This window comes from Sciurus vulgaris (genome assembly GCF_902686455.1).
Source record: "Sciurus vulgaris genome assembly, chromosome: 9".
In the NCBI taxonomy this organism is placed as follows: Eukaryota; Metazoa; Chordata; class Mammalia; order Rodentia; family Sciuridae; genus Sciurus; species Sciurus vulgaris.
The window spans coordinates 140,384,611-140,409,315 of NC_136469.1; the positions used below are offsets into that span (position 1 = coordinate 140,384,611).

General features: G+C 58.7%; 1 protein-coding gene across 1 annotated transcript; it reads left to right on the plus strand.

Moving 5' to 3' along the window:
* On the plus strand, positions 1–24,470 carry NSG1 (neuronal vesicle trafficking associated 1). Its single transcript, XM_079153887.1, has 5 exons — positions 1–579; positions 934–1,087; positions 4,462–4,578; positions 18,028–18,138; positions 23,247–24,470. Exons 2-5 carry the CDS (start codon positions 959–961, stop codon positions 23,445–23,447), a joined length of 558 nt encoding a protein of 185 aa, XP_079010013.1. The 5' UTR covers positions 1–579; positions 934–958; the 3' UTR covers positions 23,448–24,470.
* The last annotated feature ends 235 nt before the right edge of the window (positions 24,471–24,705 follow it).

Below are 24,705 nucleotides of genomic sequence, written 5' to 3' on the forward strand. Positions count from 1 at the left end.
CTTCCTTCCCGTCGTGCCCCTTTCCTCAGGGGCGCGCCCTCGTTCCCGCCCCTGCCCGACAAGACCTAAGGAACGCAGGGTCTCTGCCACCGCCCCGCGCCGCCCGGTCCTGGTCCTGGAGGCCGCAGTCCCGCGCGGCCGCAGCCCGCGCCCCGTCCACCGCCTCCCTTGGGGGCCCGCTCCATCCCTAGGCTCCCCTCCCCTTCCTCCTTCCCGGCCGCCGCCCGGTTGCGCAGCCCGCAGCCTCTGCCCCAGCGCTCGCGCCCAGGCGAGCCTCCCCTCAGGGCGCACAGCCGGCCTCCCCGGCGGGGCGGCGGGTCCCGGGGGAGGCTCCGCGCCCAGCCCGCGCTCCTTTGTGCTGCGGGCGCTGCGTCAGGGCGGAGGCGCGGCCGCGGCCACACGCACACTCACGCGCCAGCCCCCGGGGGCGGCGGAAGGCGGCGCGGAGGAGGGAGCCGCCGACCCAATCGCTGCGCCCCCGCCCGCCCGGCCGCGCCGCCTCCGCCATTGCTGCGCGCGGGAGCGGGCGACGCGGAGCTCGGAGCCGCTCGGAGCCCAGACCTGCGGAGCCGGGCGTGGGTGAGTGCGGGCCGCGCCGCGCCGAGGCGGGACCCTGCCCGCCGGGGAGCCGGGCTGGGCCCTCACCTGCCGGAGGAGGTGGGCGGGCGGGTCGTCGGGCTCGGCGGCCCCGGACGAGGACGCGTCCGGACGGGCCGGGCAGGGGCGGCGCCCGGGGCCGGGGCCGGCGAGGCGAGGCGGTAGGTAACGCCCTCGCCCGGCGCCTCAAGGCCGGCGGTGCCCGCGGCGGCCCGCGACCCTCCCCGGAGGCGAGGCGGGCCCGCGCCCCGCACGGCAGGTGGGTGAGCGCGCCCGCCTCCCTCGCCCCGCGCGGCTCGGGCCCGCCGTGACTCCCGCGCGGCCTTGGCTCCGCAGGCGGCAGCTTCGGGTCCTCGGAACGATGGTGAAGTTGGGGAACAATTTCGCGGAGAAGGGCACCAAGCAGCCGCTGCTGGAGGATGGCTTCGACACCATTCCCCTGATGACGCCCCTCGATGTCAATCAGCTGCAGTTCCCGCCCCCGGATAAGGTGAGCCCCCTCCCCGCCCGCCGGGATCCCCGCGCCGCCGAGTGCGCACCCCTAATTCTCCCCCGCGGCTGCAACAAAAGAAACGCCACGTGCGCTGGGACTCGAAGTGGGGGCGGGCTGGGCAGGCAGAGGAAGGCCGGGCCAGGACGCCGTGCCCGCGCGATTCTGGATGCGGCGGTGTTGGGAGCCCTGCCTTGGAGGACAGCCCCGTCCTGACAATGGAGCTCGAGCAGGGAAAGGTTCCTTGATTTTTGTGGGCGTCTTGTGAAGGGGGAAAGTCCCTGGCTCCACAGCTGCCCTTCTGTCTTGCCCCAGGCACTAGCCCGCTCTGGGTCTGGGCTGAGATCCGGGCCACCCGCCCTGTGCCTTCCCTTGTGCCATTTCACCCGACTTGGCCCCTTCAGGTGGGGTATTGCCGGATGTGCCTTCCCCAGGGGCTGCTGCCCCTGCTCGCTGGGTTTGCTAATCCCTACCAGGCTGGCGGGTTTGCCCTGGGTTTGCAGGGAGGGCGTTGCGCTCACACTGAGCCTTTTTCCTCTTTGTTACTGTTGTGAAATCTCCAAATTGGTGCCCAGGCTCACTCAGTGTTTGTGTAGCTGGGAACAATCCCTCGTCCACCTTTCCCCAGAGCATTGTTGCTGAATTTAAAGAATGTCCTCCTTTCTTGAATTCAGCATCCAATCTAGTAGTATCTCTTTATCCAATAAGGATAATATTTTGATGAGTTAACACTTAAAGGTTAATGGGATTTTTAAGTCTAGACAATTGGATTGCAAAACTCAAGCCTAAAATCATAAACAGCATCTATTCCAACCGTGCTGCTGCTCACACCCCACCCACCACCACGGAAGCTCTCCTGTTACCCGGAGTGCTTGTATTATCTCGTTTAGTCCCTGTTGAGGAGGCTGTGACTCAGGGCCTCAGGTCATTCTGTGACTGCTGACCACGGGGGTTGGGTGGGTGAGGAAGGCCCTAGAGTGGCCCTTACTGTGGAGGCTTCCTTTATTCCTTTATTCATGGCAGACCCTGGGAGCCTTGCCCAGCTCCCCAGAGTGACTTTGCCTCCCCGTGTTGCCTGTAAGGGGGAGGGCTGGCAGCAGGTGCTTCAGTTCCAGAAAGGGGATCCATTGGTTATGCTGTGTACCCCAGGCCACAGTAAGGCTACTCTGGGGTACTCATGGTCCAGGCTGGGCTTCACAGGGAGGGCAGGGCTTCCTGTGACCTCAGCTTCAGTTCTGCCCCTCCCTGTGCAGGGGCTACTTAGCAGAGTCTGGTCACAAGCCCCAGTGGCTCAGCCATGGGTGACCTGTGTCAGGAACAGTGACAGAGTGGCACCTCTGGGGCGACTCCCTCCACATGGTCTCTTTCATTCTCAGCCTGCTCCACTCCAGAACCCTCTGGCACAGTTGGCTTGTTACCTGGAGGAGGGTTTCAGGCAGGTATGGAACTCTGAGCAACCCAGTGGTTGCCCAGCGGTGGCCTATGCAGCCCTAAAAGGTGCTGTCCTGTCGCTGGGAGTGTTCAAACAAAGGAGCAACTGGCGGAGGAGCTGCAGAGAAGGGAGTCCCAGCAGGGACCGTAGTGGGTAAGAAGGCTTCCACAGTCACATAGGAGACAGAGGCTGGGGGAGTTTGCGGTACACAGCCAGGGTCACTCTGGAGAAGGCCGTAGCCCCCAGGGGCACAGGTTTCTGGCAGTTCCTTTTGCTGCACTCCACTTGTGGCACGACGTCTCCTGCTCTTGACCTTTCTCAACCCAAACGATGGCAAGGTGTTGCTCACAGTTAGCTTCCAGGTGGGCAGTGTCATCTACTCTTGGTGACTTGGCATTTGAGGGCCAGGTTGCACACAGTTTGCCCCAAGGAGGTGCACTAAGCAGGCACTGCAGTTACAACAGCAGTGGTAGTCACAGGGCTGGTGGCCATGTCAGGGACAGTCTCGCCGGACATTTGTTGGAGGCCTGTTCTGCCTACATTACAGGCTGGAATTCCTTAACGTGTTGACCCCACTGTGAGGTCCTGCCGTCAGTGCTACGGTTTACAGATGTGGAAATGAAGGCACAGAGTGTAAGGGACCTGCCCAGGGTCACCTGGCCTGTTCATGGCAGACATAGATTGGTGCAGATGCAGATTCCAGGTGGACAGAACCTTGACAGGGTACCCACAGATTTCCTGGTCTGCAGAGTCTCCCAGGGAGATGAGCCTTGTTCTTGGTTTGTAGGCAGATGAAGTGGCTCCAGGTAGCCAGGTGCATGATCAGGGTCACAGGGCTAGTCAGACGCAGCTGCGTTGTGAGGACAGCAGGGTGACACTCAAGTACTGATTCAAGAAGCGGGGTGGGCCCCTGGGCCAGTGCAAGGCTAGTGTGGCCTCCCTGTCCGTCGCAGGAGGGCTGCGTGCAGAGGAGTGCCCGGGGCAGGAGTGGGGCTGTGGGGCTCTTGGCTCTTGGGGTCACTCCCTGGCACTGGTCACTTTCTCCCTGTCCCTTCTTTCTGTGGCTGGCTCCAGGAGTTACAGCTCAGGCTGAGTCCCTTCAGCTGCCCACCTGGGACTGGTCATCTGAATTGCTCAATTCCCCTTGTTTGTCCAACTGCCACGCAGAGCAGGTGTCTCCCCAAAGTATGGACCTCCCAATGAAGGGACGTGTTCCCTCCAGAGGGGAGTGTGGGGTGGCCACATCTTGGCAGTCTGCAGCCACTGCCAGGCACCTGCTCTGGGGAGCAGGGCTTGGGGATTAGAGACGCGTAACCCCTGGTCCCATCTTAAACGTTTCCCCAGGGGTCCAGCGCGGGGCGTGAGGAAGGCAAGGCAGGGAGGTCGGGCTTAGGAGGTCCTGGGGAAGAGGCATGGGGTGCCAGGGTCACTCTGAGATGAAGCTGCTGGGGATGCCAGGGAGGGGTTTGTGCAGGGCAGGCAGGGCTGGTTTCTCGGATGGAAAAGCATCTCCTACCTTGCGGTAGAGGATTGAGCGGGTAAGAACAGGGCACGCTCTGGGGCCGTGCAGGGCAGGGGAGAGGGGTTGGTGGGCAGAGACCAGGAGCTGGCGGCGGGGAGGAAGGAGCCCTGGATTGGAGTCAGGTGTCCTGCTGCCCCTGCCCAGTCACCTGTCAGCGGCAGGACCTTGGCCAGTGAGCTCAACTCCTCTGCCCCTCGGTTACATCGTTTCCCTCCCAGGGCTGCTGAGGACGGTGAACGGGGAGTTCCTCGGAACATGCTGGCACAGAGGAGAGTTCCAGCAGGTGGTGGCTGTGCTCATTCTGTTCTGTGGAGATCTGGTGACTTTGAGCACGAGAGTTCCCAGACCCACCTTCTTTGGGCAAGGTGTCAGAGTGCACCGGGTCGCGCTGACCACTTGCTTCTCTGCTTTCTGGGTAAGGTGGTGGTGAAAACCAAGACCGAGTATGAACCTGAGCGCAAAAAAGGAAAAGCTCGTCCTCCCAAGATTGCCGAGTTCACCGTCAGCATCAGCGAGGGCGTCTCCGAGAGGTTTAAGGTGAGTGCGGAGCTGCGGAGAGGACCTGCAGAGGGCCCGTCACCAGGCGTGACACCCGGTACCTGGGCTGATGCCAGCTGTGCAGACCCGGCAGCTGGTGGCTGCCCACCAAGATGGTATCCTTGTGGCTGTTAAAATCTTTTTCTTCTTCTTCTTCCAAAGTGATCATGTATTATTTATTTTTATAGCAGGGAAAACCTACCTGTGAGCTTTCTTTAAGATAAAGGTTATAAACATAAAAAATCACTTCCAAACATTAAAATATTGATCTACCAGTTCCAGGAAGGAAGCGCACGGCACCCGCTATGTGGCAGACGGGGTGCTGAGCTCCTGGCCTGTGTGAGTTCGTCTAAGCCCCGCTTCGCGGGAGGCGAGTTCTGACTTCATCACCCATTTCACAGATGGGGAGGTGGCAGCAGAGTGCCCACAGCTGTGTGGCAGAGCCAGCATCCAGAGCCCATCTGGCTGCAGAGCCATGTGTCCATCTTCCGACCTTCTGTACCTTCAGAGGTGCTGGGGACTGCTGCCCCAGGTGTTGGGGTGTCGGCTGGGTGGGGTGAGGAGGGACCTTCCCGACATCTGGGTGGCCTCAAAGGCAGTACTGGTCGAGGAGCACATTGGGATATTGATGTTCTGGAAACAGGAAGCACACAAGAGAAGGTGGAAAGGAGGCACTCACCTAGATGTGGGGGGTGGACTGGAGATGTCCTGGGTCCCTTGGCCCTGACCCCAGCCCTGATGGCCCCCTGTGGATGTGCGAGCAGTTTGCTCAGGCTGGACACATGGCCTGCTGCCCGCAGGTTCTGGGCCCGCTTTGCATGTTGTCAGGTTTGAACTCAAGGATCGTGTGGATCGCAGCCTTTGGACAGTCCCCAGCTGATGGTGAAGGGCAGCCGAGGCAAAGTGGCTTCTCTAACCTGACTCTAAGCCCCTTCTTCCCATGGCGCACACTGCCTCTCAGGGCCTTGCCCTTTCCTGGGGCCCTGGTGGTGTTTTCTTGGGTCATTGTATCAAATCCTCCCACAGTGCCCTGCCTCCTGATGTGGGCTCTATTCTGATAACCCACTCTGCACAGAGGGCTGTGTCTGTGGGACCTGCTGTTGTGACAGGGCGTCGTGTGTGCTGAGATGTTCCTGGCTCAGCAGTCCACATGCCTGAGGTTTGTGGCCAGGATCAAGGTGGACTGACCTTGATCCCTCTCTTCTTTCTGGCCTGGGCCTTACCAGTGGGCACTTGCCCCTCTGCCCCGTCCCCACCTTGGGATCAGCTCCTTCCCCCTACTTGAGCAGGAGCGACCTCGGTGTCAAGGTCATGATATCTGGATGTCTAAGCGGTGTCTCCTCCTGCCTCATAGACCCCTCCCCCAGCCCTGTCATTGTAGGTCCCTGCAGGCCGGGAGCAGCGCGGCATCTGAACGGCTGAGTGTCCCTGTTGAGTGTCCCTATATGCCAGCGCTGTCCCCTCTGTTATCCTTGGCCTGCACTTTTCCCATAAGCTCACCTGTAGCAAGTCCCTAGGTCCCTTGCCTAAGGCGTGGGTGACGTACATTTGCCACCAGGGCTCTCGGCAGCCACGGCTGGGACTCTGTGTGATTACTCGGCTCCTGTTGCCCAGAACCTAAGGACTCAGAAGGCCTCACAGGGTTGGTGCCTGTCCCGGTGGACTGGCTCCTGGTGGCAGAAAGTCCTGCCTGGTCTCTGTTCCTGCCTCCCTGGCTGCCTGGAAGGTGATGGTAGGGGTGCCCAGGGTGCTGTGTGCCATGAGCCGCTAGCCTGGTTTCACACAGAGAGTGGCCGGTGTCCTCCTCTTGGGACCTCCTGCATGGTTCACACCAACTCGCCACCCTTTACAGACAGGGCGTTGGGTTCCGGCTGGTCGCAGGGCAGACAGGATTCCGAAGCCCGTGCCTTCCATCATGACCTCCTGTGGCCTTGCCCCGGCCCTGGCAGGAAGTGGCCTCATCCCAGACCCGTCCCCTTCCATCTCCTGGTGCCAGAGCCCTGGGCCCCTCCTGCCCTCTTCCTGGTCCACTGCCCTTTGTGATGAGGCTGTGCCAGCAGGGACGGTGCGGCCGGCACGCTCCCACGAACGAGGCTCTGGTTCAAGGTCATTATGCTTTTGTCTGTTCTCATCTACCTCGTGAAGTAGGCACCAGTATTATCTCTGTTTTACACTTGAGGGGAAACCGAGGCAGAGAGCCTGCACCCAGGCAGCCTGCTCTAGGCTGTGGCACGAGAGGTCACCTGGCTTTTCCTGTAACGGGTTTCTAGGGGAGTCTCAGCCCCAGGTCACCTGTGGCACTGGTGGGTGGGTTGTTTTCTACATCCCTTTCCTATCTTGATTCAAAACCCTTCCTGGACTTGGGAAGCTGAGGCAGGAGGATTGCAAGTTTAAGGTCAGCCTCAGCAACTTAGCGAGATCCTGTCTCAAAGTTTAAAAAGGGCGGAGGATGTGGCTCAGTGGCAGAGCAGCCCTTAGTTCAGTCCCCTGCATGGCAACAAACAACCCCCGAAATAAACACCAGCCTTCTTGGGAACTGTCACCTGTGGTTATGAATCTGCTTCCTTGAGCCACTGGACCCAGGTCTCCCCGCTCCTCCCCTCCCTGCAGCCCGGGCTCTGCGTGGGCTCGGGCACCCCAGGCTGCCCCATGCCAGCCGTTACCCTCGTGTCTCTGCTTTTCTCATGGCTTCCAGGTACCGTCCTCTGAGGGACTGGGTTGGCCCACGTCTCTAGGTGTGACCCTGTGATCCGTGTCCCTGCCAGGTCTAGAGGGGAAGCAAAAGTTCCCTCAACTGGAGTTTGTGACCTTGGAAAGGGAACCAGGCCGTAGAACCCCCTGGACAAGGATGTTGGCCCAGTGCTGAAGGTCCAGGGACTTCATGTGACAGGCTTGCTTAGGGGGCCATGCTGACACCGTGCAGGCACCTCGCCACTGTGTCTTCATGCACTCAGCAACAATTTGATAAGTATTCTGGTGGCTAAGTGCCTGGCCCTTGCGAAGGGCGGCTTGGGTGAGCTCCAGGGTCCCCCCAGGACCCGTGTGTTGGGTGAGCTCAGCGGCAGCTCTGAGTTCTGGGTGCGAGCTCCTCCAGGGTCATGCATCAGTCTTCACAGTGAGCAGGTGAACTGCCGAGGCCTCGGTCAGGCACAGGATCAGGGCCAGGAGCCTCCTGGGGCACAGCTGGACTGGCCTGCATACTGGGACACCCCGGCTGGGCTTTAGCAACCTAATCTGGCTTTCTAAGGACACCTCTTGCCTTCACCTGCTCTGAGATTGTCCCTGCTCCCTGCCACCTACTGTGGCTGATGTGCAAGGGCCACCTCCCAAGCCCGTTTCCCTGAGTGTGCCGGGGCTGCCTGCCTGGGGTCATCTGTCTCCGATCCTGGGAATGTGCATTGTAACTTGCTCTCCAAGCCATGCCAGCGTTCACTGGGTTTTGAACCTTGCTGGATGGGGACATAATCTGGTACAAGTGTAGGGAAGGCTCAGCAGACTAGTGCCTCTTGGAAATGCTGAGAGCGCCTACTCTTCTGGAACGTTCTCCCTGCCTTTTATTGCCCAGTGCTGCTTCTGTTGTCCCTGAATGTGAGCTTGTAGTGAGGTGGCTGCCCTGTGGGCTTCAACAGGCTTCTGAGGAGGGGCGGGGGTGGGAGCGGCACAGAGCCCTTCCCTCCCTGGCCTGTGTGAGCCCCCACGGGCTCCCCAGCGTGGGTGTCAGAACACCTTCCTGTTGCTGCTGGGCGGTTTCTGCGTGGCTGCTCAGCTCAGCCCTGGGCTTGGTTCTTCTCATCCCTGTGTGAACTGCCAGGAGGAGATCCTGCCTTTCAGACGTTCAAGTGACAAGTAAACAGCGTGTCCCCCTTTGTCTCTGATTTGTGCGAGCTGAGTCTTCACGTACCCTTGGATTGCATCCTTGAAACGGAATGTCTTTTTGGATGTTACTTTATGATTATCACTCAGGGATTGATCTCTTGGCTACGAGGTTGCTAGGCTGGTTGCTAGGTAACCGCTAGTGGGGAGGAGCTTGGAAAGACTGCCCCGGGGATGGCAGGATGAATCACCCAGGGCGGCGGGGCGGGGCTCCAGAGGTTGGGAGGAAAGCGTCCTTTAACGGTGGAGGTGTTTACAGTGAGGGAAGCGGGCGAGGTGCTTCTCCAGTACCTCGGCCTCCATGCTGTTCTGATTGCTCTTTCCGTCTGGCTGGTGCGGAGCCTGCGCCACACACCAGGGTGGGCGGCCGGCGGGCCCTCCTGGGGCAGGCTCGGGAAGGAGGAAGAGGGCGGCCTGGGCCCTGCACCTCTCCCGGGCCTGCGGGCTAGGGTTTGGGTGACAAGCACCTTCTGGGCTCTAAGGGAGCCCGTGCCGGCCTTGCGCCCCAGCGGGCGGCAGTGTCGGGAGGCTTAGGCGAGGCCAAGTGTGGCGGACCCTCGGAGTCGGTGTTGGCCCGCGTGGTGCGGCCCCGGCACCCTGCCTCAGATGACCCTGTGGGCGGGGTGTCTTCGCCTGTCCTCAATGACCTTGAGCTTCCGTGTGCCAGTTTGTTCTCCACACTCTCCAATAATCCCCTGGCGTCTTAACCATTGTTAACCATTCATGAACGGGGACGTGTTCCCCTGGCCCTCGGCGGGGTGGGAGGTGGCGGCACCGCAGACCCCAGCCAGCCCCGTGCATGGCTCGTGCATGGCTCGTGGGATGTGGCCGCCCGTCCGCGCTTGCGGAACCCGGGCTCCTGGTCCAGCCGGGGCGGGGGCTTCCTCCAGGGCCGGAGGGGAGCGGCTGAGTGTGTCGGGAGGTGTCCATGCTCACTTCTGCGTGGGTGGCCTCCGGTGTTGAGTGCAGTGAACGCTCGAGGATGTCGGGACTGTCCTCCTCCAGGACTGGCGCTGGCCCGGCGTTACTCCGCAGAGGCGCGCTCCTTTCCCCTGCCCGACGGAGGGAGGACCGTGCGCCCAGGAGGAGCACCGCTGCCATCCACCAGCCTGCGCAGGCACACGTCCTGGCTGTTGCTCACTGCAGGCTGCCCTCCCTGTCCCCATTTTGTAGGTGGAGAATTAAGACCCGAGGGGTCAGGGAAGGGGCCCAGCCGCCCAGTGACGAGGAGTCAAGGTGGGATTTAGACCCACGTGCGTTTGACATGCGAAGCCCAGACGTCCTGTCCTGCGTGTCCGTGGGATCGTGGGTGACTCTCCTGCTGCAGGATCCCAGTCCCCAAACCCCTCAGCTGGGCACGGCCTTGGGAGGCCCCCAGCAGGCTGGGAGGCCCCGGAGCAGAGAACACAGTGGAGTCCGGTGCTGCTGAGTGTTCGTCTGCGGATCGGGGCTTTTCTAAGTCTTAGCAGGTGGCTGTGCCTTGTCACCTGAGCAGCTGCGTCACTCTCGCTGGAGCCAGGGCCCTTTTGTGAATGGCAGTGGATGCTGGGCAGTGGCCATGGGCTGGGAGGAGCGGGCACCTAGAGCGGTGCCCACCTCGCTCCCCGGCCCACAGGCTCTGTGCATTTATTCCTGGCTGTTGTTGCCAGAAAGCCTCCCGCAGACCCCTCTTGCTCTCAGGCAGGGCTGTTCTGGCTTGGGCCTGCCATGGCTCATCAGGACCCCAGCAGCCTGTCACTCCCATCTTCCTGCCTCTTCCCTCCAGCCCATGGGAAAAATTGTGTAAAGTTTACGTGCCCTAAGAGTTACCGTTTTAGAGCATACAGTTTATGACGTGTAACTTATTCACCATGTTACCCGACCATCATACAGTTCAGTTCCAGAACATTTTCCTTTCCCCAAAAGGAACCCCCATTCCCATAAAACTGTTATTCCCTTCCCCCTCCCCAGGCCCCTGACAACCACTAGTCTGTTTTCTGTCCCTGTTGGTTTCCCTGTGCTGGACTTGTCACATAAGTGGAATTGTGCCATATCGGGACCTTTGGTGTCTGGCTTCTTTCACTTAGTGAGCTGTTTTTAAGGTTCCTCCATGTTGTAGCAGGTATCAGTGTGTCATTCCTTTTTGTGGCTGAATAACATTCCATTGTATGCATGTACTCCATTTGTTTATTCTCTCATTGATTTTTGGATATGTGAGTGTTTTCCACCTCTTGGCTATTGTGAGTATTGCTGCTGTGAACATTCACGTACAAGTTTCCATTTGAACACCTGTTTTCAGTTATTTTGGGTATTTACCCAAGAGCAGGATGGATGGTCATGTGGTGATTTTATAATTAGCATGTTGTGGAACTGCCAAACGGTTCCCCACACATGCAGTGGCACCGGCTCACGTTCCCGTGGGTGGTGAATGAGGGCTTTGTCGCCAGCGCGTGTTGTGTTGTTTTGTATTGCAGCTGTGGTGGGGGATGTAAGTGGGTCTCACTGTGGCCTGGATTTGAGTTTCCCTGGTGCCTGACAGTGCTGCTCGCCTGTCGGCCATGCGTGGGTCTTCCTTGGAGGTGTCTGCTTTTAATTGGGGCGTTTGTCTTCTTGTTGTTGAGTTGTTGAGAGTCTGTATTTTAAAACCTTATGAGAAAAAGTTTTGCAGATATTTTCTGCCATCTGTGAGTTCTCTTTCCATGTTTTTGCTAGTTCCTTTGATGCACAAAGTTTAAAATTTTACGAAGTGCATTTTTTTTTCTTGGTTGCTTGTGCTTTTGGCATCGTACCTAAGACACCCTGGCAAACCCAAGGTCATGACGATTTATCTGTCTGTGCTTTCTTCTAAGAATTTCAGGGCTTAGCTTCTGTATTGGTTTTTATTAATTTTGAGTTAATTTCTGTATATGGCATAAGGGTCTAGGTTCTTTCTGTTGCATGTGGATGTCCAGTTTTCCCCGCACCTTTTGTTGAAGAGACTTCTTTTGCCCTATTAAGTGGTCTTGGTGTCCTTATTGAAAAGGACTTGGCCATGGACATTGTAGTTCTATGTCTGGATTTTCAGCTTAGCCTGTGGGTTTGTGTGTGTCTTGTGTCTGCGCTGTGCTATTTTGATGATTGTATCTTTGTAGTAAGTTTTGAAATTGAGTCTTAGTTTTGTTCTCTGATTTCAAGGCTGTTTAGCACTTCAGGTCCATGGCTTAAACAAAAAAGAAAAAGGCCACCAAGGCTGCCAGGGTTTTGCTGGCACTGCTCTGACTCTCTGGCTCCAGGGGCAGTCTTCCCATCTCGGAGTGGGAAGCCTGTCAAGTCATTTGCCTGGTCCTCCTCCTCCCCTCCAGCGATGCTGGGTTCTTTCCTGTGGGAGGTCCCTTCGCTTGTTCGTGCAGGCAGCAGACTACAGAGGGACGAGTGACACCTGAGCCTTCACAGGGGCTCTCAGGTCACCCACACTGTCACCAGAACCTTGGGGTAGGGTTTGGTCCTCTTGCCTTTGAAATTGGGTGTTTACGAGATCTTGTGTAGTGTGTTAATAACAGAGGACACGCATACCATAAAGTCATATTGCAGTACTTTGATTGCGGTGTTCGAATACCATGAGTTTTCTTTGTAAGTGTGTATATAGCATGTTAGGCACAGAAAACCTTCTAAGAAGGACCTGTGGCTTCACCTGGCTGCTGGAGAGGTATGTGCAGGCACGTGGCGAAGCTCACAACAGGCTCTGGGCAGCTCGAGGTTTTTCCTCCATAGGAAAGAGAAAAGAAAGACCATTGTCACTACCTGGGTCTAAAGGTGCCTGTAGTCCAGGCTGATTCCTCATTACATAGTCATTATTATTAATCATGTTTTTCCCTCTGAATTTCAAACAAAATGAAAGCAGAGCACTCCATGGGTCCCTGCAGCACTGTGGGCCCTGGGCCCTGCTTCTTGTGCCTGGGAGGCACAGGACCAAGGGAAGGGAAACGCTCCTCCCAGGCACAGGAAGTCTGGCCCTGACCTGCCTGGAGTCCACAGCCCATCGGAGTGTGTTCTGGGGAGCAGGGCTCTCCAGGCCTCCTGGGCAGGTGGAAGGAGCTGCCCTGGGTCCACCCCTTCCCATCCAAGGTCATTTACTTAACAAAACAAATTGATGGGTGCCCCCTGCAAACTCAGCTTGGGTTGTGTCCCATGTGTCTGGTGTAGATGTGGCCGAGGGATGCTCGGGAAGAACTCGCGGGGAGATGGATTGCCTGCTGTCTGGATTCCTTCCCCTTCCTCACTCCGCACATCAGGAGGACCCCCTTCTGTGCCAGACAGTGAGGCCCAGCCCTGCCCTGTGCTCATGGGGGGACCTGACAGAGAGGTCTGCTTTTCCTGGGCTGCTGTAACAAATCACCACCAGGTGGTGGCTTTGGAGAGCATGCAGGCTTCTCCCGCGGCCAGTTTCACTGGTCAGTACCAGGGGTCTACGGGGCCTGCTCCAGCCAGGGCTCAAGGGGATGTGTTTCTTTTCCTTTTCGGTCTCTGGACCTTCACTCCTCTCAGTCCTCGGTGCCACCTTCCGATCTGCAGCGTCACTTCTTCTAGTCTCTGTCCTTGCCTCCCTTCTCTGCAGGAGGATCTCCCTCTGCAGGGACACCTGCAATAGCGTGGAGGGCTCACTGGATAATCCGGGAGTCCCCATCTCATCCTGGGCCTGATCACATTGGCAAGTCTCAGTCCCTCCCCTGCTGCTAAACAGACTTCTGAGACTGGGAATCCCATAGAGGAACTCAGGATGAACAGGAGTTTGACTCATGATCCTGGAAGCCAGAAGTCCAGGATCAAGGGGCTGTCTCTGTCGAAGGCCTGCTTGCTGCGTCATCCATGGAGGGAGGCAGAGAGACCAGAGAGCACGGGAAGGGGGAGTGGGCCTGCCCTTTCAGGAACCGCTTCTGCGGGGGGGGTCGATGCATTCACAAGAGCAGAGCCCCGGAGTGCGGAGTGCATTCCTAGCTTTTCCAGAGCATGCCTTTCGGGGCCCACAGGTCCCAGCACAGGTATTGAGCTTTGGTGTCTTGGGGGTCATGTTCAGCCCCACAGCTGGCCTCTGGGTTTCAGTCGCAGGAGCGGTGGCTCAGGAGTCCTGCGGAGGAGTGGCAACACTGCTTACTCTGCCTGCTCTGTACAGGGCGGGGGACCAGTGCGGTGGCCCCAGGCCCCTGCCCAGCAGTGGCATCCTCCGTGCAGGCTGTGACACCTGCTTGGGCTGCACACAGGCCGCACCTGGGAGTTCTTGGCCATCGGCCGTCTGGGTCCCCGAGCAGATGTTCATGGTTCTGCTCTGGGTGGGCCAGAAGTTAGCATCTTCCAGGCTCCCAGGGGTTTGGCTTTCTCATGCGTAGTCCCAGTTGAGCTTGTTTTGTGCCCGCCATTTCTCCTTTGGCAGGTGTCCTGCTGGCCTGCGTGAGGGTGCCTCCTTTTTAGTGACTGGGCCTTCCTTCATCACACAGAGAAGTGTTGGCTTATGACCTTCGTCTTCCCTTCTGAGGCTGTGGCGTTGTGTGGGAGCAGGGCCTGCTGTGGCCCACCGTGTGCCTGGCATCAGTCCCCTGCCTGTCCCACCGCACACACAGGTACTGGGCCAGCACCCCCTTTCACAGGAGAGGGAGCCTGGGGCGGGGCAGTGGCCTCCCCACATCACTGTGTGGCTCAGAGGCCGCCTTGCTCTTATTCCGGGCAACCAAGGGCTAGTCCTTCTTCCGTCTTTGGGCTGCAGTCTTCTGAAGTCAATCAACAGATGTGGTGGCTGGCAGCTGGGGCTCTCCAGGACCTACAGAGCGTGGCGCATCAACGTAGTAACAGCCTCGGGAGCCTCAGGGCCTCGGGGGATCATGGGTGTCCGGCTCAGTGATTTTGCCCTGGGTTCCAGAATATGCCTTTTTTCCATGGGGGAGGGAGGGAGGTTTACTGATGTCTCCAAACTAGGACACAGTTTATTTCCGTTGAATCAGGAAAAAAAATGGATGCTTGAGTACTTGGTGCCTGCATGTATAATTGGTGACCACCGGGAAGCTGCATGTTCCAGAGCCTTCTGGACCTAGTTAGGGCTTTGGAGGATGAGGAGGGAGAAGGCAGCACAACCTGGTATGCAGGGGACAGGCCAGGTGACAGCAACAAGAGACATCTTCAGGGGAGACGAGCCAGTGCTGTGGAAGCCACTGTAGGCACCACAGAGCGGGGGTGCTCAGGCAATGGAAATGGCTTGGTTCTCGAGGCTGGAGGTCTGAATCAGGGTGTTGGCAGGGCCTTGCTCCTCCTGGACCTTCCAAAAGAGGACCCCCCCTTGCCTCACATAGCTTCTCGGGACCTGGCCGTGTGCTGGGCTTGTGGGTGCATCTTCTGGTCCTTGGCCTTCACGGTGGCCTCCCTGTGTGTGTTGTCTGTCCATGTTCCCTTTTGTGTGCGGACACAGTCAGGTTGGATCTGGGCCCTGACGGCCCTGTCTAACTGGATGGCATCTACCAAGGCCCGGTTTGCAGACACGGGCACACCTGCGGGTACCTGGGGTACTGCAGCTCTTTGGGGAACGCCCTTCAGCCCGTAAGGGCTCCAGATGCTCTCCCAGCCCGCCGGCCCTCGTCACTGCCTGATAAGTGTGTGAGGATGGAGGCACTGCTGTCCCTTCAGAGATGAGCTGTGGCCCGAGAGGCCAGGCCCTGCTCAGAGTCACAGTCTGTAGCTCGCAGAGTCAGGGTTGGCTCAGAGCACGTTGATGATGATTCTGGAAAGGCCCCTGGCTCACTCTCCCTTCTCAGGTCATGAAACTGCAGGGCCACCTGCCACTAGTGAACTTGCAGACCCCCAGGTGAGGAAGGGCCTCCCTGCCCCAGGATCTGCAGAACCTGGCGAGGTGGGTAGGGCTTGGGCCAGGGGCCTCTGAGGGGAAGCGGTGTTCTGAGCTTTGTTTCTGTGCCCTCTGTCCTCTGCTCCAGGCACTGTTCTGTGCTCATTTTTTGCTTTTGTGAATGCCTCGGCCATCAGGCCTGGGAATCCTGGAATAGAGCCCAGGCCGGGTTCCAGATGATGATCTAGAGGCAGAAGCGGGTTCCCACAGCCCTGCTGGGAGCTGGGGTCATTTTTAAACCTCAGTAAACTGTGAACCTGACTCCATGTGGCTTCCAAATCAAGGGGGCAAGTTGGCGATGGCCGGTGGCATTCCAGCAGGCTTCCTAGCCAGGGCGGGCACAGCCTCTTCCCGCCATTGCACAAGATGAAGTGGATCATGAAAGGTCATGAAGAGGCCAGGTGTGTGGAAAGCCAGTTCTCCCCACAGCCTGCCTTGTGGCAGCACTGCTGGTGGGGACCGTGGAGGGGCAGGTGACTCAGTCCCTGGCAGGTAGATTCGGGTGAGGCAGCACCTGGGGTGTGCAGGGCTGCCTGGGTGGAGAGCCCGCTCTGCCGTCTCTGTGACCCCAGGGGAGCCAGGAATGACAGTGGTGGCAGGAACAGCAGGAGGGACCACACTTCCTTCGTGTCCTGCACGCCTGGCACTGAGCTTACATCCTGGTACGCGTCCATTCCTTGACCTTACTCCCGTCATGGGAGGTGCCGTCCGTTTCCAGGCTGAGAGGGGCCCGGGCCCCGGCAGGGAGCTGGAGCTGCGGGTGTGCTCCGTGGGCTTGGCCGTCCTTCCTCCTCGGGCTCCACTCCCGGCCTCCTGGGCCTGTCACATGCTTGCCCGTGGACCGCAGCCACCGCCAGACCCTGGCCGGTGCCATCCCCCGTGGGTGCTGTGGGCCTTGAAAGCCGCCTGGCCCCATCCTATCCGCCCCTGTCAGGCATGGGCTCGGTATGTGTGTACGTGGTCCAGACCGGCTGGAGTCTTTGGGCCCTCAGGAGTGTGCAGATCCCAGGGAGGGGCGCAGAGGCACTGGGTGGGGAGGAGGAAGAGACCCGTGATGTGGAGATTTCCCGCTTCCCCGGGGTGGGAGGACACGGCAAGTGGTGGGCGTGGGAGTGGGAATCTGGCAGCCATGGGGGACATGGTGGCTGTGTAGGGAGAAGGGAAGGAGAAGCCGGGGTCCCGGGAGCCTCGGTGCTGTCCTGTTCGACCTGGGGAGCGTGGTGAGGACACGTGGAGGACTGGCCGAATCCAGCTGGACAGGGAGCAGTGTTGGTGTGGAGCTCCTGGGTAGAGCCAGCCTTGCGGAGGCCATGCCCCTCACTGGAGCCCCGCAGCAGACGCCTGTAGCCCGAAGCAGCCCCAGGACAGTTCTGGACCCTGGGGATTAGGAGCCCTGGGAAATGGAGGCAGGGGCTCCCATCGTAGGATGTCAGCTCACCGTGGGCATCTGTAGCCTCACAGTGACCGGAAGGCAGGGGACCCGGTATCCACGTCACAGGTCAGGAGACTGGCTCAGAGAGGTCCCAGGGCTGCTGGAGCAGCACAGCCACTGCAGAGCTGCAGGCAGGAATCATGCAGGAAGCACAGGTGCTACCCACAGGGACCTGCGTTCATGGCTGGGCAGGTGTCAGTCTTCCAAGTGACATGCCGCTGGCTTATAATGCTCCTTTCGGCACGTCTCTTCTCCTGTGACCCAGGACCCCACATTCCAGGGTTCCTGAGCTGGCAGGGTGCAGGGTGCTTTGCCGAGGGTCTACCCAGATGAGTTAGGGTTACACTTGGGTCCCTTCTGCAGCCTTGGGAAATAGCAGAGTCTGAGAACCTGGGAGCTGTGGGGCTGTGTGAGTGGCCAGAGGGAGGCGTGCTAGCCCCTGGCCGCTCCTGGCCCCTGGCCTGGGAGGGTGGAAAGCCAGTGTCTCATCCTGCTCACATGCTGGCCCCCTGCCTGCCTGTTCAGGGAACCTGATAGACAACTGCCCCTTTGCTTACCTGGGTGGGGGGAAGGGCATGTCAGACCCACAACCCGCTAGGCTCCCGGGCAGCCGCGTGAGCACCTTTCAGCTCCAGTGCAGGACCATCCTGTGACGTACCCCATGCCCGCCAGCCGGGGCAGGTGTCCCACCTCCACACCAGCTGATTGCCTGCTGTCCTGTTGGCTGGTAAACACTTGATGAGCACCTACTGCGTGTCGGGCCAGGCCCACCTAGGGGTCAGTGGCAGCAGTGAGAAGACCAAACCCGCATGGACACCGACTGGACCGCAGGAGACCAGAGGGCAGAGGTGATGGGGCTGTGGCGGGTCTGCCCTTCCTGCTCATCTGGTCCCAGTACAAGGGCAGCTTGGTGTCCAAGGGACCCTGTGCCAGCACTGAGCCCAGGGCTCAGGAGACATCTGTGGGGCATATGCTGTGCCAGTGGCTGATACCCCAGTTTGTGACTCGAGCCACGGGCACAGCGGTCTGGCCCACTTCTCTGAGCCATAGGAGTCATTTGAAGGCTTTGTCCTATTTGGACCAGAGTTCTCAGCACAGGGCTTCGGATACTAAAAACAACTAATTAGAACCAAAGGTGACATGGGGATATCGTGAAGCATTAATACGGCACAAGATGTTGTCCAGGGAAACGTGGTTCTGCTGACCCCGTCCCTGCTGCCCACCCCAGGTTCCTCGTCAGGGTCTGCACACGTGCTGCCAGCAGGTGACCAGCTGCCTGACGCCCTGCCTCTGCCCGCAGGTCTCTGTGCTGGTCCTCTTCGCCCTGGCCTTCCTCACCTGCGTCGTCTTCCTGGTTGTCTACAAGGTGTACAAGTACGACCGTGCCTGCCCTGATGGCTTCGTCCTCAAGGTAAAGCTCATCTCCCCGGAGGCCGCGGGGACACCCTTGTGCCTCTCCTCCTGCTGGCCTGAGGCTCCTCTTGCTGTCTCTCCCAGCTGGCCCGGGGACAGGCCTAGGGTGGCCCAGGCCTTGCGCTCTATACCCTCGACTGGGTGAGAGCCCAGCCTGGGCTGCTGGCAGGTGGCCAGAGGGTGTGGGTGGACCCGTAGGAGGGAGGTGCCCAGGGGACATTTCCGCCAGCCCCCCACGTGGGTGGTGGTTCAGCCAGCTGGGCTGTGCGGTGGGGCCGTGCCGGCGGCCAGGCTTCTGCACGCGTGGAGACGCTGGCTCCAGAACGCTTGCGGGTGGCGGGGACGCACACACAGTAAAGCAGGACTGAAGAAAGGACCAAAGTGAGGAAAGGGGGCGGGGAAGGCGGAGCCGGGGCGGCACACTGTGGGCTCCTGGTGCCCACGCACGGGGGTCTGGGCCCCGCCTCAGGTTCTGAACTTCCCAGAGCCAGCCTGGGTGGGCGCTCCCGCCCTTGCCCAGGTGCTGGGGTGCAGGCAGGAGCTGCTGGGGCAGACTCCTCCTTCCTGAAGCCCCCGAGATGTGGGAAGCCGGGAGTGGATCCTGAGGGAGGACGGGGCAGGGCCTGGGCATGTGGCCTGGGGCTGTTTCTACATAGGGGTCGCCATCGGTGCTGTCTCTGGGGAGTGCACCCAGCAGACAGAAGCCCTCACCCTTCACCCACGAGTCCCTGCGTGCTGGGCTGGCCAGAGTCGCAAGTGTTTTGGGGGCAGGTGAAGCCAGGCATGACTGTGGGGGCAGGCTGGCCCTGTGGGAGTCAGGCGCAGCGGGAAGGGGAGCCAGCCTGTGGCCAGCCTGTGTGGCAGCGTGAGCACCAGGCAGAGGCCCCCGGAGGAGGGGACGTGATCCCTCAGGTCACCTGGGGAGGCTGGAGATCGGGAGGGACAGGCAGTGTGATGACCGAGGAGGCTGCTGTGGTGGCCAGGGAAGAGAAGGTCTGCAAGGTTGGGATGCTTGGCACAGGGGAGACCAGTGCCACCCTGGGCTCAAAGGGTGACTAAAGCTGGGAGGCAGGGGAGGGCCAAACTGGAGGACCTGGCCCGGAGCCGGGCGACTCAGCTGATGTCAGGGAAAGGAAACAGAAGAGGCTTCTGCGCAGTTCCCCTCGCCCCTGCTCACGCCAGGTGGGCACCCCACGGAGTTGCCCCAGGGCTTCCTTCTCCCTGCTTCCCTCTGGGAGTGGGTCAAGTTCCCCAGGTGGAGGAGGGGCTGGCTGAAACTGCAGCCCCATTCTGCAAGCCCAGGTCCTGCCCAGAGTGGTCCAGGTGGGCAGTGGTCCAGGAGAGGAAGCCCTGGGCCAGTGGACTGCAGACCAGATCCATGGAATGCCCTGTGGGTGACAATCCTGACCCCATGTGGTTCTGGGGCCACACCACCCGGGGCTTGGGCACTTTGTGCTAGTGTCTAACGGAGAGGTCCTTTCTGGAGTACACAGCTGGGAGGGCTGGGGACATGTCTGTCCCACTGCCCGTGGCCAGCAGCTGTGCGGATGGCGAGGATGGCCCTCCCCTTGCCTACCTATTATTTTTGGTGTGCTCATCGCCCCACCCCTCACTGCATTCCCAGAAGCCCTCTGGGCAGGTGCCGTTAGCCCCCATTGCATCAGTGGGAAGGAGGGCCGAGGTCCTATCCTCCTGTTTCTTGACCTGGTCAGCACGTGCTCCTGCTGTGCCTGGCAGGACATGGGAATCCAGGGCTAGACAGGAGGCAGGCCTGCTGGGGTCCTGTGGAGCAGCCCTCCTGCCAGACACTGAGGTGGCCCCAAGCCGAGTGTGTGTGGGACGTCAGACAGAGGCTGGCGAGGGTGTGGGCTTCCACCTCCACGGATTTGCCAAGCCCTGAAGTTACACACCGTCTTTAAACATGATGGGGGCTGTCTCCCCAATTACCATCCTGTACTCCTTTGTATTGGTTGTTGTTCTTCCCAGCGGAACTCGGAGGTGACATTTAGCACTGGGCGTGGGCCAGGGTGGTTCAGCTGTGTTGAGAAACCTCTGTGTCTTCCCAGTGCCCTGTTTCACAGGTGAGTGGCTGAGGGCCAAAGAAGTTTGGAAGCTGCCAGGTTCAACAGGGGGCCCAGTTGTTCCTGCTTCTCCTCAGATGGAAGCTTCTGGGAGGCTTCCCTCCCTGCCTTCAAGGGCATAGCGAGGCCTGCCATCCTGCTCCCCTCCCTCCCAGAGCACTCTGGGAGCCTCCCGCTCCCTTCCCTAAAGTTCTTCCTGTAGCCTCAGTGCCTGGAGGCTCTGGGTCGGGGCCTACAGGGCAGGGGTATTTCTGAGCCACCTCAAGAAGTGGCTGCACAGAGGTCTTGGCTGCTCAGGGTGGCTTCAGGGCTCTGAGCTAGACGCCACTCGAGGCGCCCACACATTTCCCTGGGGCCGGCAAGGGTGAGGACAGAGTGAAGGCAGGTGGTACCGTAGCTGGAGGGAGCTGCATGGCTCCAGAGCCCCTTGCTGGCCAGGGCTCCTCCTGCCTTCTCTAAACGTGGCCAAGGTCCACTGGACACAGCGCCCTCCCTGCGCTCTCCAGAGAGGAGCCCTCATCAGCACTAGTGGAGAACACCCAAGTCCCAGTGGCCAGCATTGCTGGGCTGTGTGGCCTGGTGCAGCCCTGGCGGCTCCGGGCTGTCTCAGGATGCGCATGGTAAGAGGGCTGTGCCCAGCGGTGCCCTCGGGCCTTCTTTCCTGCCTGTGCCCCAGCTGCATCCTGGCTGCTGTCCTGAGCCATCTGCCAACTTCAGTCCTCACTGCCACCGGCCGTGTGACTCACTGGCCCCATTTTACAGACGAGGGGCTGAGGCCTTCCGAGGAAGGACTGGTCCAGTGACCCGGCTGCTGCAGTGGGCCCTCCTCCAGGCCGCATTGTCTGCAGCTGAGCTTCTGCCAGCACGAGTCCCAGGGGCATGGGGCCAGGCACGGTCCATTTCTTTTGTCATGTATCTTCTGACCCTAGCTCTGTGCTCAAGCCTGCTGGGATTTCTGATCTTTATTCTTCAGGGTCCAGGGAGCTGGTAAGAGACCACGGAGCAGGGTGCGTCCCATCTTTACTTTGTCACATAACTGGTGGCAACTGAGTGTGTCCCGTCTGAGAGGCAGTAGCGCCAGCAGCCCTGACAGGGTACGCGCTGCAGCACCACTGGAGCCCCGGGTCTGGCTCAAGGGTGTGCTGCCAGGGGTCACTGCTGTCCCACCCTTGCCACAACCCCCACAGATTCTGTAGTCACCCTTGAGCTCTGGCTGCCTTACCTGTCAGCAGGCCTGCAAAGCAGGCCTTACCTTCCTCTGCCGAGGACAACACAGCCATCCCTTGTGGAGTGGCCTGAGCTCAGGTTTTCTGAGTGAAGGCCCTAGCCAGGCAAGGGGACCAGCAGGGCTGGTGTAAGCAGTGCCTTGTGGCTGGGTATTGTGTCCTGGTGTCCTTGCTGCCCAGCACAGAAGAGGCTGAGCCTGCCTGCCACGCTCTCCCTGACGCTCCTCGCCCTAGCCATGGTGGGCACTCCAGAGGGCAGGAGCCACTCGTTCAGGCTGCACTTGGCCCTCCAGGTCTGCTCAGATGGGCACTTTTCATGACTAGCATGTCTCCATCCTTCAACATGCTTCATGCTTAGCCCTGTGACAGCAAGCACAGCCAGGTTATGTCAAATGAACCCACACTCAGAGGGTGGCGTTATAGCAGGAGGCCCCTGCTGGGTAAAGAGCACGTAGTGGAGACCACGGCTCAGGCAGTGATTCCCTTGCAGCAGAGCCCAGCCTCCCTGTGCTCAGATTCTCGTCTGTAAACAAGCACCCCTCCTCCCCCTTGAGGGCACCGAGGGGTGAGCCAGCAGCGCAGGGGAGCAAAACCCCCTGGCAGTGAGTACGGGTGGTCAGGTGCCTGGGGTGCATTCTCAGTCTGTGAGTTGTAGGCTGAACTGAAAGGATTGCCAGTAGTCAGTTCTGAATAAAAAACCAGCCTCTGACCTCTGGGTGGAACTTAGCATGAGGCCTAAGGCTCCTGACTTAACTGCTGGGTCTTACCATGCTTTCGCTGCTCAGAGACCAATCGGAGTTGCTCTGACCTGGTTTATGAGATTTGTAAGTCCAGGCTGGAAGTCAGAGAGGGATTTGTAAAGTCATCGATTTTCCTACACCTTGCTGTCCTCTGGCCCCCTGGGTTTTGTCCCCGGGGTGGCAGGAGGAGAAACAGGAACAGTGGAGGGCATGCAGCTTCCCTTTAGGGCCCTGCTCAGAACTAGCATCTGTTACATCCATTTAAATCCCATTGGCCTAAAGTTAGTCGCATGGCCTCACCTGGCTACAAGGCAGGCTGGGGAATGTAGTCATTGCTGGGGTGCCTCCTGCCCCGTTTAGCTCTCAGGGCCTCTACACACCTGCTACTTTATGACTGCTGTGTATCGTCTTCTTCCAAAACGCCACAAATCACCATAGGAGTTTTCAGCCATCTGAAACCCCATCTTGGATGCCCCAGTTTTGTGACCCATAGGGGCAGCTTCCCAGCCCCCACCACTCTGGAACTCCTCCATGCCTTCCTTGGGTAGGAAGGCACGCCTCCTCCTGGGACCTCCATGGCTGTGAGGCTGTCCCCTGCTCATTCTCTGCTCTGGCCTGATATTCCCTCAGCCTCCTGCCCCAGGTCCTCCCACGCATGCCCTTTTCTTTGCCTCAAGTGCTGGTCTGCCCAGGGAAACCTTTCTCAGTTCCCTTCAGTTGAATCCGTTGTTTCTGGACATGTCAGAATGGTCACTGTTTTCTGATAGTTTAAAAGTAAATGTCAACCAGTGCAAGATCTTTGGAGAAATTAAGCTTGTTGCAGAAGCTCAAATGCCAGTCCAACACGGCACCGTAAGGAGAGTCTACAAGTTTTAGTCAATGCCAGGCTTCCGTGTGCTCTTGCTCCCTGAGGGCAGGACCCGTGCCTGTCTTGGCCCATCCTGGTATTTATTCCTCCAGGCTCAGAGGTGCCCTCACACCTGTGGGGCACTGACCGGGGAGATACACTGGCACCCCGCCTGCACCCATGCATGGTCTTAGTGGCTTTTTGTCTTGCAGAATACCCAGTGCATCCCAGAAGGCTTGGAGAGCTACTATGCGGAGCAAGACTCCAGTGCCCGGGAGAAATTTTACACCGTCATAAACCACTACAACCTGGCCAAGCAGAGCATCACCCGCTCCGTGTCACCCTGGATGTCGGTTCTTTCGGAAGAGAAGCTGTCAGAGCAGGAGACTGAAGCAGCTGAGAAGTCGGCTTAGCGAGATGGGCAAGTTCCTTACGATGCGTCACTTGAAGATGATAAAGGGACTTTGAGGGACATTTCATTAAATATAATTACTGATAATTTAGAGGTTACTCATTTACGGTGCAATTGCTTCTGTTTGCTAATGCTGCTTTGCAAATAAAACCTGCTGCCGACCACCCATGGGTGTAAAACCAAGTGCATATCAGCGTTGCTTAAAGAGCTCTGGCGCCACTTTTTATGCTAAGGGTTCTTAATTTAGCCCCATCACTGGGATTTATTGGATGCTGTCAAAAAATAAATTTACCCTGGATGTGCAAGGGCTTTGGCCTTCAGACACACAGTGCATTTTGTGGAGTTGAATTTCAAAGCCACTTGCTGTCTGCAGACCTTACCCCACAGCCATATCTAGAGGGATCTCTTGCTTTGCTAAGAGCAAGTGCTACTTCAGTTTCCCCACCCGCATCAGGTGGTGCCACTGAGGACAAGAGCACCAGGTGGCAGATCTGCACCAGGGTATGCTCTTCTTACAGCTGCCCCCAGACTCTGGGTCCCCTCTGGGTCTGGTACAGTACGTGAGAGGTTCTCTCTAGAGTGCTTGGACTGGGGCAGAGGACCAGAGCGGGTGGGGAGGAGCTGGTCTTGGGGCTGCAGAACTGTCTTGAGGGTGGGCTGTCTGCTGGTGATGTGTTAAATAGGAAAGAAATGCCCTTTTGTTCATTTCATTATGAATCAATTTGCACGAACAGTCCTGTACGCAAGTTAATTTTTTTAAAAGTTCGCTGGGTGGGGAATGTGAAAATTTAATTGCTCATAAGCCAGGGCTACTTTAAGCTTTATTCTTGGACAGATATAATTCCTTGATGTAGCAAACAGCTGGGGGGGAGGCTGGTGTGGCACCCTGCAAACCTGACACTTCAATCCACAATCTTTGTAAGAAAATTATTTCAATTTGAATCTTGACATTATATGTTTACAAAATTGCCAGTTAGATAAACTATGTGTGTAAGACAATTAAATAGAAAAAAAGATATCCACAGATGTTGCTTCCATGTTATTTGTTGTTTCCGGTGGGCGTGTCAAGTGTCACTGGTTTTCAGCCCATCAGATAAATGGCAACGAGTGCAGGATCTTGCAAACAAGCATGGTGGTGAGCATCGCTGCATCGCTGCTTCCCGAGATGTGCTTCCAAGACAAGATGTGTCCAAAACAAAGACCCCGCTGTCCAAAGCATGGAGGGCATGCACCACAGTGGCCTGAGCTGTGTGGAATGC

Excerpts from the sequence above, each read along its gene's own strand:
- NSG1 (XM_079153887.1), top strand. The coding sequence starts at position 959 with ATGGTGAAGTTGGGGAACAATTTCGCGGAGAAGGGCACCAAGCAGCCG. Across the intron at positions 1,088-4,461 it reads AGTTCCCGCCCCCGGATAAG|GTGGTGGTGAAAACCAAGAC; the intron begins GTGAGCCCCCTC and ends TTTCTGGGTAAG. Across the intron at positions 4,579-18,027 it reads GCGTCTCCGAGAGGTTTAAG|GTCTCTGTGCTGGTCCTCTT; the intron begins GTGAGTGCGGAG and ends CTCTGCCCGCAG.